Here is a 19,988-nt window from a genome sequence, read left to right as displayed (position 1 = left end):
GACAGGAGTGGCCCCCAGTGTGGTCTTATGCTGCTGCAGCCCATCTGCTTCAAGGTTTGACGTGTTGTGCGTTCAGAGATGGTATTCTGCATACCTTGGTTGTAACGAGTGATTATTTGAGTTACTGTTGCCTTTCTGTCATCTTGAACCAGTCTGCCCATTCTCCTCTGACATCAATAAGGCGTTTTCGTCCACACAACTAACACTCATTGGATATTTTGTCTTTTTCAGACCATTCTCTGTAAACTCTAGAGATGGCTGTGCATGAAAATCCCAGCAGAACAGCACTTGTCACCTGTCTGGCACCAACAACCATGCCACGTTCAAAGTCAAATCCCCTTTCTTCCCCATTCTGATAATCAGTTTTAACTTCAGCAAGTTGTCTTGACCATGTCTACCTTGACCATGTTATTGGCTGATTAGCTATTTGTGTTAACAAGCAATTAAAACTGGTGTACCTAATAAAGTGGCCGGTTAGTGTATGTGTGTGTATTTCCCATCAATTCTATTTTTCTGGCCTTCATATGGTTCCTCCCTGTTTCCCTTATAGTCTACCACTTTTTGCCTTCATACCTGTTAAGATATTCACTTGTATACCTTAACTAATTACCTTTTGGGTGGGGGCTTCACAAATATGCATGTGCGCACACACACCCTTCAGGGCTTTGTGTTGTAGATTTAGGTCAGGTCTCAACTATCCTCTAAGGCAAGTTGTCCACAAGGTTCACTCTGCTCATGAAGATTTTTTTGTCCTGTGTTGACAAGTGACAGAGTAACATGATCATTTGCAGCGCTGAAAATACTGTGGAGGTTGATTCCCATAAACCAGTTTAAGAGGCAAAAGTTGAGAGCTATCATTGAGGTTAGCCGAGACTGAGATTTTGCATGATTTTGCAGTCCATAACATGCTGAACATTGATAGTGCGGTTCCGCCCCCCCCCATCTCTAAAATAAATCTTTTACACACTAAAGCCACCAGTGTTCATTACAACTCATCTAATTTGTCCAGCTTTTTCAATCGGGGGAAGACACAATTAGTTGTTGCCACTACATGTAAAATGAGAGTTTCATTGTCCTTTGAATAGTGTTGAATTACTTGAGTTTACCAGCAGAAAGCAAGGCTTTGCTTGTGAATGTTTGGAAAAAAGAGAGAAAAGACTCAAAATGTTTCCTCCAAGAGAGCTATAATTCTTTCATTAAACACAAATAGCGCAGTAGACACACTCTGCATGGCAGGCTAACGAATAACATCTCAACTTTTTAGTCAAGGTGTGCGTACAGAATCGTTAATATTCACACCATTACTGAGGGCTACTCAAACCATCAACAGTCAAAATTTCCACAGAATACTTAAACACTTTAAGAGATGTTAACAGTAATGTCAAAGCATATGAAAAAATATGACGTTTGTGTGTTTACTGCTCTTTTATTACTTACAAATACTTTAAGAAAATTTACATCACATCAATAAAGTTTGTTGCAAAGGGAATGTCATGAAAACCAGAAATTCCTAAACATTTGTTTCCTCATTAGAAGGATCCCCAGGGCTAAACACACGTGCTTCCTTACTATTTCAATGTGTCACATGCTTCTAACCAGATAAGCAGGTTATATATAAAAAAAATAAATAAACACAACAGCCCATCAGTCCAATTTGCAAACAGTCACTGTGGCCCCTACACGTTCCCAAAACCTGATCCCTGGGTACAGTGGGCCAGTGAACTGGGTCTGGTGACAGTAGATGAGATTCGCCTGGTTACTGGTGACGCGGTAAAAAGCCAGAATCCCTGCATGCTGGTCCAGATAGACGCCAATCCGTCGAGCCTTAGAGGAGCCCAGTAGTTTTTCTTGGCCATTGTGCCAGAAGGAGAAGCCGGTTCCAGACCAGTACAAACTCCAGGACAGAGCATTGTGGCCCAAACGGCTTTTATCATCAGAACTTTTACGTTCCATCTCCCTGTAGGCCACGCCAATGGTGATCTGTACGGTGGAACAGGGGAAAAAAATATAAAATAAAATTGAAAACGGCACGGAGGGGGTAAAATTTCATTTAATACATAAAAACAATATGTAGAGGGATGTCGGTACTGATGTTTTCCAAGTTTTTGAAGGTTATACCTAGGGCTTTTTGTATTTATTAAGAAGAGCTCTGTGAGGAGCTTTCCAAAAGTTGTGAGATTCAGTCTGGACCAAAGTAGTGGACCGACCGACCTACATTTTTGGTGAACTTATACACCCTCAGTGAACTTAAAAACAGGGACTGGTACATAGAGAGACAGGAAACGCCGATGGGTGAGCTAGATAACAGTTCCTGTCTTTGTGACGTGGATGAAGGTTCAGCTACCTTGTAATGACATGGAAAACAATGGGGGTAACCAACTGTTTAAAAGCAGAATGTCGAGCCTTTCGTCAGTCAGTTCTGTGGTCATTGCAGTGCATGTATTGGCTCCTTGCAAGTAAAGATCATTAATTAAATCTCCGGTGACTGTCATTCTTTGGTAAAGATTCCAACATTGTCTTTCCTAAAACCAAGTAGTGATGTGAGTGTTTGATATGAACAACTCTTTTTACTGATTCGGGAGTCACAACTCCTCATTTCCATCAACTAGTTCACCAAGTCAGTCTGGAGCAAGCCTGGTGAGCATGCTCTATGGGCGCTGGGGCTGGCAGTGGATTCACCAAGGTCTGTGTGACTTGACTGCCTTGAAAACCTGACTCTCTTTACTGCCTCGTATAAACTCAAGTCAGTAAAAAGAGCCAAACCTCCCATCTCTAAAACAAAACTGCAAGCGTGGCCAAAAATAAAAATAAGAGAATGTATGTCAGTGTATATTTTAAACACAGGTTTTTGGTTAGAGGGAAAGTGGTGCATAATCAGCCACTCATTTGCATTTTTCTCCTGACTTTGTCTTAATGAAAGGATTTTCTGAGCTGTGCTCATTACATTAGGGCTTGCCTTACAGTACAATGGCTTCAATGGTGACCTCTTGTAGCAAGCAGATGCAGCCTTTTGGGGTGTGAGGGGACATAAAATCCAGGTATATTTTGGTTAAAACCTGTAAATAAAGTATTTTCATATCCAAGATTAGCAAAGGGATGAGAGATAATATTCACGGCCAACTTTCTGCTTATTTTTGTGACACTGTTTTGAGTCAACGGGTCTCAGTTGCTGTCTGCTTTAAGTTCATTTAAAATAATTTTAAAGCCAGCAAAGATTTCCAATAATTTACTGTATGAAGCATAGACCTCACTGAAACCACCCATTTCCCCACTGATGTCCAAGGACTCACCTTCTGGCCAGTCCACTCCACCTCCCAGTAGTATGGGCTCCCTGCCAGGGGCTCTCTGCAGAGAAGCTGTCTCCAGAAGTGGAAGCGTTCAGGATGGTCTGGTGGGTTCAGGTTCTCAGCCCGCATCGTGGCCTTATGATCTCCATCTGACAGCTGCACATGGCGATACGCAGAGTTGGGGTCCATGGTGGGTTCAAAGCGAACTGAAGGGAGAACATGCATTATGCATCAAAACTGCCCCCCCTCACCCCCAGATCCCCATTTGACACCGATACTCATTAATATTTCATTTTGTGGTGTATGATGAACTCACATTTGAGCAATTCTCCTCTTGTCTTTGGTTCCGGATTAAGTCCCACTGTGGTTACAGGAGGTGCTAGGGGGAAAAAAAATAAAAATTATACTATATAAGTCATTTGATATGTACAGGCAGTGTGAATGCTTTTGAATTTACCTTCAGGTTGAGGAGATGGGGAGGGTTGAGCGGGGGCTGAAGCTTCATGTCCAGAGAGATGGGAAGAGAGGAAACAAAAAGGAACAGGTAAACCAAACTAACTCCATCACAACTAACATCCCTCAAACTTTTTTCATGTGCTGTAGCAGGCTCTCTTTTTCTAACATTCGGGACATATAGATGGAGGGATTTTCTAACAGCCACATTTAAATGTTCTCAGGTCCAAAAGAATTAGATTTATGAGCCAGAGACATACAGCATCAGTTTCTAAAGTAACTTACCTTGAGGCTGTAAAGGTGGTAGAGGGTCTGTCATCTCATACACTACAGAAAAGAGTGGACAACGTGTGAGATACACATCTGAAGGTGTCCTCATCTTCAGTTTATAATTGTAGAAACAAACTTGCTCTCAGCTTGAGCATATGCTGTGCTTGTATCGCAATGAGTGATATTACTGTACCTGTGTTTTGTACAGTGGCCTGACCAATGTTATAAGTTCCTGTAGTGCCTGCTGGTACAGTTGCAGCGTTGTGTGTTGAAGCTACAGGATCATGATTCACTACAAAGAAAGAAGAAGTTGTGACTCCCTGAAGAAGAAGAGAGAAGAGAAGACAAGACAAGACAGACCTAATGTGACGATCTTGGCCAGGCCGGCTTTGCAGAGGTCCTGAATCGAGTCTTGTAGTTCTTTCACTGCTGAGCGGACAGAGGCTAGCACCGCTTCCTCCTGACTCAGTATTGACTCTTCTGTGGCACCCATCTGATCCAGCGGCTCCATGCTGAGGAAATTCTTGAGGACGGATGATGACACAAAGCATAACAATTAAAATAAAATAGCTGTTCTCATTTTATTAAACACCTGAGTCTTATTCTTTATTTAGCCAATTAAATACCAACTACAAATCGATTTCCAGCAACACCCTGCCTCACACTAATTACCTTCAAAAAACAAACATCGTCCTGCATGTCAGCCAGCCTGTTCAGCTCTTCATTCTTCCAGTGCAGCTGTGCCACCTCCTGCTCCAGTCTGTGGATCTGCCCCTCAACCTGGCTGCCTAAGGAGGTCTCATGGTTGCTGAGGAGCTCACTAACCTGGATGCCTGTTTGATTCACATTCTTGACAAGGTCCGAGAATACATCGGTGCTCTCATGCTCTACAGCCTGTACCAAGGCCTGGGAGAGCACAGAGAGGAACAGAAGGATAAAGGGTACAAATAATTTAAATCAGAAACAGGACCACAAGCTAAACATTAGAAATGGTGACTTAGGACGCAAACAATCATATCTGTCACTTGCCTTGTGTTGGCGAGCAACGCTTGGGACTTCTTTAAGCTTCTTGTCAGTCTCCTGGATTCTCTTCTGTATGTCTATCTGCATATGAACAAACTCTTTCTAGACATGTACACACACAGACAAGCATACACAAACACTTAGTATAGAAAAGACGCTGGATTGTACTTGGTGATGAATCATTTGTAAAATATTTTGGCCAGAAAATCCCCTTGAATAAGAGAAAGACCATTTCCACACATTTGACAGAAGTGCACAGTAAAGGCTGCCGTTTTACAGGTACTTCAGGTTTAGCTACATTTTGGAATGTGACAAAATTTCTTGATTCACCTGCACCTCATCTCTCCACCCCCACAAAAATCAGCACTTGTCCATTCCATACCTGTCTCTCCTTCCTCTCCTCCTGTGGTTTGAGCACACGATGTCCATGGTGTCCTTCTTGACAACAGACCTCACACACGCTCTCTTTGTCTTCATGGCAAAACAGGTCCAGGGGTCGGTTGTGTTGAGGGCAAAGTCTCGGGTCCATTGTTGGAAGCTGCGGGTACAAGCTGCCCTGGCGTGGACCTCTATCTGGTGGGACCTCCAGGTATGTAGGTATCAATGGTGGTACAGAGGAGACAGCTGTGGAGAGGCTTTGCTTGAGGCTGTTGGTTCTCAGTTTCTCCATAGCCTGCACTAGCACAGTGCTCTTGGCCAGTGAGGGTCGAGGGTTAAAGACCTGCCTACACTGGGGGCAGCTGTACTGACCCTTGCGGTCTCTCTTGTCCCAGTGACTCTGGATACAAGCCAAGCAGTATGAATGTCCGCAGGGTAGAGTGGCCGGGTCCTTCAGCGTATCCAGGCATACTGAGCAGACAAAGGTCTCCTCTTCAGACCAGGCTGATGCCATATGGTGCTGGGTGGAACGAAGAAGCCTGAGCTAGATTTCTTGGAAGTCAGACCTAGATGTATGGACAGCCGCAAGGTTCCCTGTTTGAATAGGCTACAGAACTAGAAATAATGGTAGTAAGTCTTTTAAATTAAAGCAAAGACACCCGTGGATGGCAAGACTGAAATGCCAGTTCACTTGAGTCACATGCTGCTTAAAAACTGAGGCAACATGGGCTCAGGGTGGGGCTGGTAAAACAGGTGGGGTGAGGGAGTTTCTCTTCCTCATGTCACAGGTGCTTCCAAGTTTGTCAAATGAAATTCAGTAGGCCTCATGAACTAATGGCAAGTTGATGGAATGAAAATTAATTAATTAATGACCAACAATGTCATCCTATAGTCTATTGCTCAGAATTTGAGCCTTACAGGGGTGTTAGTCTCAGTAGAAACTAAAATTACAATGAAGTCTAGAGGAGACCTGGTTAATACATCCAATGAGGGCAGACTGGTTTTTCCCCTGTGAGGACGTGACTAATGATGTCAATTGCAAAAAATGGGGTGAGATGGGAGGTTCCATAATGATGAGAATGTGAAATGAGTTGGGCGTCCTCACAGCGCAGTGAGGGCAACACTGACGCGCCTGAAGCTGCTCAGCGCCATATTGACTAGTGGCAGGACGCCGGACAGCTAGGCGAGAGGCCAGCTGTGTTTGATTCAACTATTAAGGTGAGTGTTTAACGATTTCACTTAAATAATATTAAAACCTGAAATGGGTTACCCGCGTGTTTTTCGGGTGCGTGTAGGACACGTCGGATGTTGACATTGACAACCTTTTAATTTTAGCGTCGGGATAAGACATTAACGCCGCTTTGTTTTTGTTTTGTTGTTGCCAGTTTTATGCTAATGTGTTAGCAGGCTAATTAGCCTGGGTACACTTCAGCAGCTGATATACGACCCAAAGAAAATCTTGACAACGTTACTAAGGCGACTGTTCGGCATAAACCCGACACCCCAGATGTGACTTAACTGTTAAATTGTCAGCGTAGCTAACAAAACTGGGCTAGTAGCTAACTGGCTGCTGTAGCTAATAAAGTCAAAGTTTGACTACGAAGGAACTCAGCAAACTTGGGGACTAACAGATGAACTTTGTGGGTTTGGAGAATTTAAGCTAAGATGGACGTTTTTCGGATCCGTTGAAGATAATGTCACAGTGGTAAGTTACAGTGGTGTGTTTAGTTTCGGTAAATCTCTGAGCTCATATCAGCTGGGTTTTTACCGAGCCTGTCTGACGGTACGTTTTCACTAAGACGTAATCACTGCAGGTGGAGTCAGGCGTGAGATAGACTGAACTTCACATGCTGGTGTAATTGTCCGGTGAGCACAATGACCTGAGCCTGGTTGACTGATGCGCGTATGTTTCTTTTTGTAGGATGTTTAGGGGACATCGGATCCTGACTTGGTCTTGTCCCGTAAGGGCATTGCTGCTGCTGAGAGAATCCCAGCTCTCTGCTATCTCTGAGCACGCTGGTGCTGGATGGCAGGCTGTAAGAGCAGCGAAGGAAAAGAGAGATGAAGGGATCCGGGAAAGTAAGGAGGGGTCGTCGGTGTCCACAGAGAGGGGATCCTGTTCAACACAGCTGTTATGCTTGGACTGTGATAATCATCAGCTGAGAGAGGCTTCATCTCAAAACCTCCTATACAAAGCGGTTTTGTCCCGCCATCATCCACCCCCTCAGGTTTCTCCCTCTGTAAAAGCCAAGCGAGCATCAGATTTGTGGAAATGCACTGTAGTGGAAGATTTGGGTCAAAACCTCAAAGCTGTGAGCGCTCACCGGGACTGTTTAAGCAACACAACTTGCCTTCAAACCCAGAGAAGGCCTTGGGAGTTTTGCCAACCTTCACTCAGTTTAACCAATAAGACTCAGTGTAACCTTCTTCAAAGCCATTTATATTACAGGCAGCACTTTGTTAGACCTTTTAGCTTGTCGACGCATAAGGAATGGATTATAAATCAATTTCACAATAGACTGCAACCCTCCAGCCTTTCTTTTCACCAAACCAGAGCTGCTCATCAGGCTGCCCCTCATGTGGCAGACACCTGGAGAGACTGTCTATCCCTGGAAAATGAAAACCGGTGTCGACAAAGCCTGAGGCCCAACTTGAAGCTGTACGAGGTGAACAAGGGAGGAAAGGGGGCCAGTCAGAGCCAGGGAAAGAACCAGGGGAAATGGGCGTCAGTCCTGGTTTCTCTCTGCTCTGTTGAGGGGGAGCCGGTGTTTCTCTTCACTCTGCGCTCCAGCACACTGAAGGGCCGGCACAAGGGAGATGTCAGGTGAGTGGCAGGCGAGAAACAGGTTATGTTGTTTTGTAAACGAGCAGTAGACCACTGTGTCTCATGTCCAATTATTTGTAGTTTTGCAGGAGGAAAGAGTGACCCCTCAGACAGAGATGTGGTGGCCACAGCGTTGAGGGAAGCCAGGGAGGAGCTGGGTGTCAATGTGGCGACAGAGAGGGTGTGGGGTATCCTGAAGCCTCTCAGGGACATGGTGAGTGCAAGTGCTGTTAAGAGTTTAAACCATGTGATGGTTCTTGTGCCATTTGGCGTAATTTTATGAAATGACTTACAATTTCATATTGAAATATTTGTTTTATATATTTATTTATTTTTTTCTCTTATGAATCTATGACGGTATTTTAAAACTGAAGCTCCACTGAGGGCTTGATTTGATTGGAGAAACACTCTATCAATTTATTTTTAGCATTGTGTTTTTATTATATTTCTTGTCATTAGTTTCGAAAAGGGCTTAAAAAGTCTTACGTACAGGTGCAACTAACAATAATCTATTAGTCTGTCAAAAATTTTTTTAGATTGATCACTGTCTAGAAATGTTAGCATAAAATAATGATAGTAAATAATGCTGAAACATTGTCATTGTTTTGTCAGACCTGCTGTCTAAAACCCCCAAATATTCAATTTACAAATGATGATGAGAGAAATCACTTCACAAAATTGTTTAATTTTCTGTCAAATGACTACTTGATAAATTCCCAAGTTGTTCTGGCACTACGTTTTTAAATTTAGCATAATTAGGCCCGTAGACACTTATGTTTATGTCTACTGCTGTACAGACTCGTTGTTGCAATAAAGTTAGGCCACAGCTGAATCTATCTTCATTATTAATAAAATATCAGTTTCATTTTTAAACTGTTTGTTATACTTGTCTAATGTGTTCTAAATTTCAGAGCATTGATCATAATGTGATCATTATGAATAATAAATCTGTGTCTTGTCTGATTCTGACACTGATTCCCACTAGTCAGGGATGGTGATTGCTCCTGTGCTGGCTAACCTTGGTCCCCTAGAGGAGATGTCCTTCAAACCAAACCCTGGAGAGGTATAGTCATCCTATTTTTAGCACATCCTGTATTTTATATCTACTTGAAATGGGCAGGTTTCCGCGTGTTTAAATGGCTGGAGGTTTTATTTTGGACACGGTGAAGATGGTGGTTATGTATTTATTAACTAAAATTTTATACAGCTTAGTCAGTGATTTTATTTTTTTCCAGCAGCAGCAGATGACCAATCACAGGCATGAACAAGTCCACTGGCATCAGCGTATCAATGACGGGTCGGTTGTCCGTGTTTGCGAGAGAGAGCGAGCGACCGAGTGAGACAATGTGCGGAGCGAATATGCGCTGCGCAGCGCTGCAATCAAGAACGATTTTAAAATGGGTCGCCAAATTTACTTGGGTGGCTGTTAATCTACCTGGGCAGCCCGCCAAAGTAAAACCTATGTATGGGAAACACTGAATTGAATGGTTGGTATCAAACACCGCTACACAAATCTGTCCAACACAACGCTGTCAATGTCAGAGACCCATCTTCAAAACAGTTATTAGCAAGAATGTAAGGAGCCTAGATATTAAGCTATGTTAATTTTGGAAAACAGCTGTCGAAGTTACCATGCTGTATAACTGGTAGTCTCCAGATGCGTTCGAGATAACTGGCTGACTTTCGCTGACTTGATACATAGGGGAATAAAAACAGCACCGTCATGTCAGACACAATCTACCTCCGGTAGACTGCGTGAGCTTACTGAGGTCTAGTGACCTTTTGCAGCGCAGGTGTTGTGCCGAATTCTGCATGCCTGCCGTGAATTTTGGTAGGTAGCCTACAATATCTGTTTTGCTGAATTATACAATTCACTTCTTAAGGTCCTTTCAGGACACTTTGCTGTTTTGAACGCTGTTAACGCAAAGTGTTTTTGCTGAATCTCAAGAAATGGTACTTTTACTAAGTGTAATAATATATTAACATTCATAAAATATATATATAGATCATTTATCACTATTGATGAACCCCACAAAGAATAGTATAGCGTTTAAAAGCAGAACTTTAATGCATTTTCCTACAATTCTCGGCAGGCATGCATAATTCAGCATAACACCTGTGACAGTCACACCCCCCCCACGCCACAGTTACGGTGTCAATCTGTGGGAAACACTGAGCCTACAAGAGTTTATCTGTATCACCGTAGCAAACATAGCAACCTATAAAACAGTCTGCAGGATCTCCTACAGATGGTGATGTCATTTTCCAAGAGAGCTGATTAGTGAGTAGGCAGCGTTTCTATAGAGTTGATCTCTTCTCTGGAAGGGCGGATTTCTCTATCGTAGCTTCCGCACAACGCTTTCGAATGTCTATTCCGCTACCGCAAGCATCATACATCTTCAGTTTGTTTATCAATAAATCATTTAATCGTATCTGTTGATTGTGGTCAACTAGTGAATGTTAAAAAAAACATCTTGTATTTCTCATAATGTTCACTGCTCCAGCACCTCTTTTTTTCATCCAATTTCTGAACACTGTTTTAGCTCCTGTCTCTTTATGCACCCCCTTCCTAAAAAGCCCACTTGATTCTGATTGGCACATCAGAAGCTATGGATAAATAGGCCTCACTGATTACTGTACAAAAACGCAACTTTACTCTCTGGTTTTATTGTAACTGGATCAGAGTATATATTGTTAAGTTTTCCTCTGATGTCCTCCGGCTGCTCTTCCACTGTTGCCGATTACGAAGTTCTACTAGTTACTACTGCTAACAGCAGCTTCTACTAAGTTAGCTACTGAGTTAGCCGTGCCCCACCTGTTGCTGATTCTGCTTCGACTGGGAGCTTGGTGCTCCGGGGTTGTGTTGGTCTTTACACCTCTAACATTACTACAGAAGCTTTGGACCGCTGGTTCAGAGTCGGCTGATAAGAGGAGCTACTGTTAGCAACAGCTAGCGGTTAGCAACAATTAAAGCTATCTGTCCATCAGGAAACTTCCTAAATCACAAAGTTGAGGCAGAGCAGCCAGAGGACATCAGCACTTTGTATGAGACACACTCCGCTGCACTACCTACATCTGTGGCTCTGAGAGTTTGTATGATCGCTAACTCTGGAACATGGGCTGGTCTATGTAACTTTGGGGGTGTGAACGTCCCAGATGTTACGTAAAGTCTAGCACATGTTGGCATTCCCCGTTTTTTTGGGGGTATTTTGGATGCGCGAGATTTACATATGAAGAAGGAAACAATGGACATTGAGGCTCAAGGTATGTCAGTTACATGCACTGAACTGTTTTTGCTCAGCTATGCCAAGTGAAATATAATTTATTTTTCTTTCTACAGCACCTTTTAAAACATTTATTCATTTCATTTTAGCTAACTCTTCTATCCAAAGCGATTTACAATTGCTATACATGTCAGAGGTCGCATGCCTCTGGAGCAATGATGGGTTAAATGTCTTGCTCAGGGACACAATGGTGGATGGGTCACAGAGGGAATCGAACCCGTGTCTCTCACACCAAAGCCATGTGTCTTGTCCATTGCTCCATCGCCACCCAAAACACAAGTTTCAGACTGTGCTTCCTTTGTCTGTTTCCGTCCCAGGTGGAGGAGATTTTCACCCTGTCCTTGTCCCACTTGTGCAACCCTCAGAACCGTGGCTACACACACTTCCGCACCGGTGACAAGTACGGATACACCCTGCCAGTGTTTCGTAACGGGAAGCATCGAGTGTGGGGCCTGACAGCCGTCGCCCTAGACCATACCCTGAAACTCATTGTCCCTCCTTAGCAGCTCAATCACGGTTACCTGTAAAGTTTACAGCACACACATACGCACAGCACTCAAAGATTTGATTATGATAAATGTGCAATCAAGCTTTGTGTAGCAAAATCATGGCATGAATCGCAGTTAAATATTTTCATTCTCCTTTCTGGGAGAATGAAAAGTATCACAGTCAGGAAAAAAAATTTTCTGCTTGTGCACTTTCTGACCTTCGGGTGTATAAGAATCTATTGAATTGATCAGGCGTGTTGATGACCCTGATAAAGAGCATTAATTTGTGGAAAAGCTATGGAGTAACAACATCAGAAAGCAGATTCTCACCCAACACTATCTGCGTGTGTGTTCGTGAGCTTGAATGCGTGTGTATGTATGTTTATCTAGATAGAATGTACTGCTTTATTTTTAACTGTTTCTAAATCCTTCCACCAGTTATCTTTACCACCAGTTACCAATTGATTTTTAACAAGTTAAATCAATGAGTCATGTCTGCTTAGCGAAGTGCAGCTAAAACAGAGTTCATGTGATTCAGCTTGTGCCCATTTTATCACTCACTAGCTCAAACCTCGACTGTTATAAACACTGAAATGTTGTAAGCACACTTCATGTGGTCTGTTGATGAACAATGCAATAAAGGTTGTTTTAAAGGTTTTCTCTATATTCAGTCATTCTTCATAGGTGGTGTCTGTTTTACATGATTGACATAAAAGCAATAAATGGTGCAAAAAGACAGTTTACAACAGTTGTGATTGTGACGAGCAGTGATTTCTACTGGCGAGGGACACTCATTTCACTAACTTAGTATCTGAATTACACAAACGTCTTCATCTATGTACTTTAAAGCTTTACTTTAAAACCAGCTACTGTCTCACAATTTTCTGCGCACCACTAGCTTTACAGGGTGAGGGTTGCAGTCATGGTACAAGTCAAACCACTTTCTACAACACTTTTCTTTAATGTGTGAATCTGCTGGTCCAAGTCCAGAAAATTAGTCTCCAGCTCTGTAAAATTCAGTCTGAAATGTCTCCTGAAAAAGTATACTGGGGCTGAGGTGATCATCGCCGCAACAGAAACTTCAAACTCTTGATCAAGCATCAAGGCAGCGAGCACTCCATGGGGTCCTGGGAGTCCGGCAGGAGGTGGCAGTTGAAGGGCCAGCTGAAGGAGAAGAGATCCAGGGCTTGGCTGCATTGCTGTTCAGCAGAGGAGCAGACTGAGCGGCAGGGCTGGAGGACGCCACCCTGAGGACTGCACTGGGGCAAAAACATGCCGCACACCAGCCTCCGCAACGGCTCGAAGCATGCCAGCTCCATCAGCACCTGACGACAAAAAGGAGTTTGTGAGGTTGACTGTTGCGCTTGTAGAGCTAAAAGAAACTATATCCGTCAGTTTGCGTGCGTTTGTGCCACCCAATTTTTGAAGCTTATACAGCAGGAACAAGAAAACACAGGTAATTCAGGTAAATGATGAATACCCGGTACTGCCGCAGGAGTGTGGCAGCTTCTCTCTGATCAGCGATGGACAGCCAGATGTTTGGGAATGAGGTGAGGTTGTAGCTGAGCCCTTGACACATCTCCACCTCTATGAACTCACAGGATGAAGCTGAGGGCATGGAGAAAAGAAATCATTTGTATTGTTATTTTACATTAAACATTAGCACTAATATTTGGCATTTTGGGAACCACACCTTCCAGTAATACACAATTATGATATAATCAAAGATACATGCTTCTGTTTTGTTGAGTTTGCTTATGACAAATCATCTCTGTCCTGCAAAGATAAGTGAGTGATTTCAACATCAAAACTCTGGCTCTGAAAACAAAAGCAACTGTGTCCGTGACTCTCTACTGGGACTCTGATTGGGGTCAGAGATAACTCACTGAAGGGAGGGTAGGTGGAGTTGCCACAGCCTTGTTCATCTGCTCCATCAGGGCAGTCGTTCCATCCATCACACAACCACTGCTGCTGAAGACACACCCCTGTCGTGCAGGCAAACTGGCTGGGACCACATGTCCCTTTAAATATAATAAAGAAGAAAACACACAGGGGAGGGTTAAAGAAAGCAAAAAGTGACGTGAAGAGCAAAGGAAGAGGCATAGGGAAAGGGAGAAAGTGCTGGAATAGGATACGAATTTGGGCCTTCATATGACAAAGCGTCAGGTATAAGATGCCAGTTTTTGAACAGTAAATGTAGGTCAGAGGAGAAAGAAAAGATGGTCATAAGAGGTAAAACTTGAAGGAATGAGGAAGGAAAGCAATTAAAGAGGGAAGGAACAAAGTAAGAAGGGTCAGAGGCAGGGGAAAAACCAAAGGCACCCGTAATACTTTGGTTGAACATGAATTGGCTTTATAAGAAAGCAAGAACTCACTGTTTAGTACAGACACAGCCTGGTATGTTGCGTTGAAGCCGCTGTCGGCCACTCCCTCATCAGCTACAAACACCACAGTCATGTGGGGGCCGGAGGAGGTTAGGTCCGGAGGGAAGGTGGTACCACAAAACCTGAGACAGTGGGAGAAAACAAAAGCTGCTTCAGAACATGTTTTTTTTATATATAACTCACACAAGTTATTGAAGGTATAGTGATTGTAAATTTGTATTTAACATTAAGATTAAGGCTTTGGTGGGTCTCACCTTCCCAGCACTCTCCCATTTCCAGTATCGACGTTGTCGTGCACCTCCACGTAATCAAACTCACACACATCCTGAGTTTCCAGGCTGAAGTTCCTGAAGTGCAGTGTGATTATGTGACCCTCCTCAACAGATATATACCAAATGCACAACTGATAGGAAACAGAGGGACAAGGGGTTACTGAAAACCACAAGTTTCACATCAATGTAATAGCCAATTTGGAGTTTGTTTTGCAGTCTAATGTGTTTAAGAAGATAAATAATACCTGCTGGTGGGGATAAGGCCTGGGGTGGTTTGGACTTGACAGGTAACCATCCGGCCCGGTCTTCTGCCCTCCACATTCTGTGAGGACAAACCATGTCAGCGAGTTCACTCTTATGTCCTCTGTAAGTGTGTTTACCTTTTGTTTCTAACTTTGTCATGCTCGCACCTTTGTGTTTATGGCTGCAGTTTGCTTCATCTGTTCGGTCATGGCAGTTCGGATGACCGTCACACACAGACACAGGCAGCAGACAGCGACCGCTGTCACACATGAACTCTTCCCTGGAGCAGCTCTCTGAGAAAACACACAGTAGATGGACATAAATTTAAATGGGCATGAGCGCAAGGTGCATGTATTTGCAAATGCGCATGCCCACTACTGACTGTGTGCAGGCAGAATGGCCCTGTACTGTGCAGTGAAGCCGCTGCCTGCGATGCTGCCATCAGAGCGGAAGGTGACCCACACTGTGCTGCTGTTTGTGTTGACTGTTGGTGGTGCTACGTTACCACAGAACCTGCAGGAGAGAAGGATAGACCTTGTAATAATCTTAACCTTTTGTTTGGATAATCAGTTTTTTACCCTCCTTATTGCAGGTTTTGGAGTTGCCACTTCAGTCTGAACTTTGCACTGTAAATTCTTAAAAAGATTTGTGAGAACGTTACATAACATTTTGAGAATTTCACAAATTCATATTACGCCATTTTCCATGAATGCAAGCAAGCAGAAAGGTCAAAGTATTCACATGTACTATAAAAATTCCAAGAAGCCTTCAGTACCCAGAGGTGCAATGCACAGACCTTTAGTGCCATCTACCAACATTTTTTAGGTAATGACATGAACCCTAGGGACATGTAGAGAAATGAAAAGTTAGTTTCACATAACTGTCTAAGTGAGACAAGCATTTAGTTTAATTTGAGTTTAGAATTTCAGGCTATTTGTGCCATTTTTGTACACTCATGTGTATTTGCCAGAACACACATTTATGTATTGCCTGTCCTTCAATAGTTAAGTCCTTCAAACACTTATACTACTTGGGTGAGATACCTTTACAGAAACACTGTAGGTGTTTTTGTTATTCTTCTCAAGAGTGACAGTGAGTGCAACAGAAAACTTTACAAGCAACCAAAAATGTGGCATGCAAAGTTCAAGGTCTTCTTGCAACATAAGCAAACACTTTTAAAACACCGCACTGGGCACTGTTGTATGAAAATAACATCTGACACGGGACTCCACTGTTGTGTCTGGAGGGAAAAGTATTTTATTCATGGGGGTAGTCCGGGTCTGACTGACCTGGTGACCACAGAGCGCTGTTCGATCTGCTCCTGGACCTCAAGCCAGTCAAACAGACAAGGAGACGGTCCCTCTACAGTCAGAAAGGAAATGTGGATCTGGACCACGGAGGGGGTTGGGATTTGGATCACCCACACACACAGCAAGTTGGGGGGGTAGGAGCCGGGGTGGTTTGGAGAACTGAAACTGCCCTCTGAGTCAGTCAGAACCCCTCCACAACCTGAGAGACAGAAAGGAACGCCTCGTAGTTACACAAAAAGGAAAGAAAGGGCCACAAAATGAAGAAAAGATTTCAGAATAAGATAGACATGGAACTGGTGGTGCAAATTTTTGGATATTAAATTATATAAATGGCCATTTTGCTTGAATATCTTACGTGTTTCAGATGGAGAGATCCTGGTGGTCTGGAGTGCGGCGGTGCTGTCCACTTGACTTCTGTTGGCAGAGGTTGTGGGTAAAGTATGGGACGCTCCATCTCCTGTACTCGGCAGGTCTGCAGGGCTGGTGGAGACCAGCTGATCCTCCACTGCCTGGCCTTTTATCTCTAAATCAGGGACAGAAAATAAAGACACAGGGATTAATCAGAGATGAGGCTCATTTTAGATGATTATAATGTCTGAGAAAAAAGAATAAAGAAAGAAAATAGATACAAATAACAGGTCAAATTGTTGGTGGTTATAAAACCACTTTATTGATAATAAACCCTTTAAATCAGTTTTAGGGATTTAGGGACTTTTTCATTGTGATGACTGATCTGGGGGCGTCAGTGACTCACGTGTGAGGATAAGGGCCAGCGCCAGTCCAAGGGCTGCCAACAGGAGCAGGGCAGCAGCAAAGACCACCACCACCCCCCAACCACAACCCGGGCCCCGCAGACGCATAACACACACCCCAAACAGACCCCAGCCTGGGCCTGAAAGACACATCACACACACACACACACACACACACACACACACACAACACAAGTAAACATATATGTAACAAGTCAGAGGAGATACTTTAATGATTTAAAATTTCTGGTTTATTTGAAGTTTTTGCATGTTGTATAGATGTAATTCTCGTTCTCCCTTTCAATTAACACCTGATTTGTCGTAAAACGGCATCACATGTAAAGAATTGTCTTAAATTGAATTCTCCAAAGCTTAGAGAAAACCTGCCAAACCATGACCAGCAAACTGACCGTTGGTCAAAATTGGTGAATATCTCCTTTAATCCTTAACCATAATAACCATGTTTGGTACACACTTCCTCACTTTTCTTTAAAAAACTGGACTTAAGCGATGTAATAATGTTACAAATCCAATGCACATACGCAGCATTATACAATTCAAGTTTAGTCACAGAAAGCAGCAAGCTGATTGGCTGACTCACTAGCAGGCGGTTTGATAGGTTCAGGGGTGGACGAGGATGTCCTGAATCCCTCCACCCTCTCCTCTTGCTCCCCCTCCAGCTCAAAGGCAGGGTTGCAGAACACATTCTGTGGAAAGCAGAACAGAAAGAAGTGGAAACAAAACTATCAATTAAAAAAACCTCAGTGTGGTTACAGACAAAAGAAGGTATAAGCAGCACTATGTAATGTTTGGAAATAATAAAAATTATATTTTTTCTTTTTCAGATAAACAAATTCATAAGCAATAAAAGACACATTTACTCATTTGAACACAATCACACCACAGCTTTACTTGGTCTGGTACGACCAGTAGCACTGGGTTGCTACTGTTAACTAATGTTGTCAAAAAATGTGTAGATATTACTGAATTAACGTACATTACTGAGTCAGTTTGCATTCTTTATTTTCACTTTATAGTCCAATTCAACTCACTTTCACTCAGGTCACCTAATAATGGTGACTAAATCTGCAATAGCTGATTCTTTTTGGCCACTTGGGGGCAGTATAAACAACAATATTGACATATCATCACCTTTTAAGTTTAAAAGGGCAAACATGTTAGCAAATAGTTTAATCCAGTAGTTATGTCCACCTGGTGAATATAAATCCAGTATTCACTCCCTTTTAGCTTCTGGCTCTTTACCTGCTAAATGCTCCACTGTGTGAGCAGCGATAAGAGTGAAGCAAAACAGCAAAGTTGGCTGGACAGCTAAACAATGATAAATAATATAACAATATAATGTAAAATAATTTAAATATATATTAATATATATAATATATTATGTATATTTATATATATAATTATTAATAATATAATATATTCTCTGTAGGTTCATTACTATGAGGGACCCCTTTCACACTGTCCCTTCTTAACACTGTCATTTGATAATTTGTTGCCATACAATTATCAATTACAGCCGCTTTAAAGCAACTGACTGAAGAAAATCTTGAGGGGAAATCCAATAAGTTAATCGTGTAATTGCTGCTGCAAAAGTTACATGGTCTCGTTTTATAACTAACCCAGAAACTACTGTTACATTTACACTGATAATGCGCAAATGCCTGGTAGAAGAAGCAGGATTGCACAATGCAAGACAATAACTCAGTACTACGCACAAATAGATCTGGAATGGAAGATTTCCAGGTCCATAAGGCTTGAAATTAAGTATACATTTTCCATAAGCAAAAAACAATGCTATGTCAAGTGGAAGAACCTTTAACTTCATGTCAAATATATGTATCTATAGCCAGCTATTCAGAAAAAAAATCAGTTTCTTTGATGATCTCAATGGGCCTTAAACAGAGCCTGGTTTGCAAGTCAATTGCCAACCAATCTAACCACCATCTTTACTCACCTTATAAATATCTGAAGAGTCTGAGTAAACTGCAACTTGGCTGAGGTCAGACATCTTTAGTATGCTGTCACTCTGTCAGGGCTCCTCTTCTTAAAGAGTCTGATGTTGTGATAAACACATCTGTGGTGACATTGTGAAGAGAGCTGTTTCTACATGAAGGAAAGTTAAAGATGTTTCCCTGGGTTTTCTTAACATTGTTCACTTTTTGGTCCGCCAACAGTAAACTTCCACTGAAGTGTAATAGTAAAAGTGCCTTCACTCCTCCAGCACAGCAGAGCCCTTGGTTGGACATCCATCAACGTATTCCAGATAAAAACGGAAAAAAACACAAATTATAATTCACAGTTCAAACCCCACCTATCAAAACATCCATGTTTGCTGCTATTCTTCGGCCTTTTGTCTGTTTTAGCAGCATCGACATGTATTTCTCTTGTTTTTTGATGGTGTGAGAGTGGTGACAAAATACTTCTAGAAATTCCTTCGCAGTGCTGAACAAAGCCGAGTCAGCTGAGTGGACTGAGCCCCTAGGAGAAGGAGGGAGGACAGGGAAGGGGTGAAGGGTTAAGGAATGGCGGTGGGGGGCCCTGTTAAATCACTATATAATCCCCATTATGATCTTTTAAGCTCCTAAAAAGTTTTATTCCAAACCTGAGTGATCAGGTGCACGAACACACAAATACAAATACATGAGAGCACTACACACCATTTTAAGCCCCAAAACACTCACACAAAGACACAGTGCAGTCATTTAGCAGTAATTCTGGGTAATTAGACATCAAAACAACAACAGTGTTAGGACAGGGTTATGTTTTTGGTGCAAAATAGCAAGACGTGCTGAAGAGATTGTGAGATTTGAAATTGCAGTAGTCGCCCAAAGTTGGCTGTCTTAATAGATTTTTATTTAAAAGCTTTGGAGCAGCTTTTATGAGGCCACTCTTGGCTTTAAATAAATAAGTAATGTCAATGTAAAAATGTCACCAAAGAATATCCTAAAACAAGAGAAACAGATCAAATGAGTGCTGTACTAAATTGCTCAATCCCTCCT

General features: G+C 42.6%; 3 protein-coding genes across 4 annotated transcripts; 1 reads left to right on the top strand and 2 right to left on the bottom strand.

Annotated features, from left to right (window-relative positions):
• Positions 1 to 1,250: 1,250 nt before the first annotated feature.
• On the bottom strand, positions 1,251 to 6,565 carry ftr86 (finTRIM family, member 86). Its single transcript, XM_046074058.1, has 10 exons — positions 5,416 to 6,565; positions 5,040 to 5,135; positions 4,683 to 4,916; positions 4,371 to 4,533; positions 4,204 to 4,302; positions 4,026 to 4,067; positions 3,745 to 3,786; positions 3,604 to 3,666; positions 3,291 to 3,493; positions 1,251 to 1,980 (listed from the first exon to the last, which is right to left on the bottom strand). The coding sequence occupies exons 1-10, from the start codon at positions 5,923 to 5,925 to the stop codon at positions 1,645 to 1,647; spliced, it is 1,788 nt and encodes a 595-aa protein (XP_045930014.1). The 5' UTR covers positions 5,926 to 6,565; the 3' UTR covers positions 1,251 to 1,644.
• On the top strand, positions 6,473 to 12,664 carry nudt8 (nudix (nucleoside diphosphate linked moiety X)-type motif 8). Of its 2 annotated transcripts, none has more exons than XM_046074060.1 (5): positions 6,473 to 6,629; positions 7,333 to 8,235; positions 8,317 to 8,449; positions 9,221 to 9,298; positions 11,837 to 12,664. In XM_046074060.1, exons 2-5 carry the CDS (start codon positions 7,334 to 7,336, stop codon positions 12,020 to 12,022), a joined length of 1,299 nt encoding a protein of 432 aa, XP_045930016.1. In that variant the 5' UTR covers positions 6,473 to 6,629; position 7,333; the 3' UTR covers positions 12,023 to 12,664. The 2 variants fall into 2 exon arrangements, with proteins under 2 accessions (XP_045930016.1, XP_045930015.1); XM_046074059.1 differs by lacking the exon at positions 6,473 to 6,629 and adding an exon at positions 6,702 to 7,116.
• Positions 12,665 to 12,984: 320 nt separating this feature from the next.
• LOC123986049 (membrane frizzled-related protein) lies at positions 12,985 to 18,997 on the bottom strand. The gene is made up of 13 exons (XM_046074113.1): positions 18,944 to 18,997; positions 17,570 to 17,675; positions 16,971 to 17,108; positions 16,572 to 16,739; positions 16,196 to 16,415; positions 15,289 to 15,419; positions 15,074 to 15,199; positions 14,909 to 14,985; positions 14,646 to 14,794; positions 14,383 to 14,513; positions 13,894 to 14,028; positions 13,488 to 13,615; positions 12,985 to 13,332 (listed from the first exon to the last, which is right to left on the bottom strand). The coding sequence occupies exons 1-13, from the start codon at positions 18,995 to 18,997 to the stop codon at positions 13,108 to 13,110; spliced, it is 1,788 nt and encodes a 595-aa protein (XP_045930069.1). The 3' UTR covers positions 12,985 to 13,107.
• Between the last annotated feature and the right edge of the window lie 991 nt (positions 18,998 to 19,988).

This window comes from Micropterus dolomieu, linkage group LG17, assembly GCF_021292245.1.
Source record: "Micropterus dolomieu isolate WLL.071019.BEF.003 ecotype Adirondacks linkage group LG17, ASM2129224v1, whole genome shotgun sequence".
Lineage (NCBI taxonomy): Eukaryota > Metazoa > Chordata > Actinopteri > Centrarchiformes > Centrarchidae > Micropterus > Micropterus dolomieu.
Note: the sequence above shows the minus strand (reverse complement) of the source record. Positions and strands in the feature narration are given on the sequence as shown.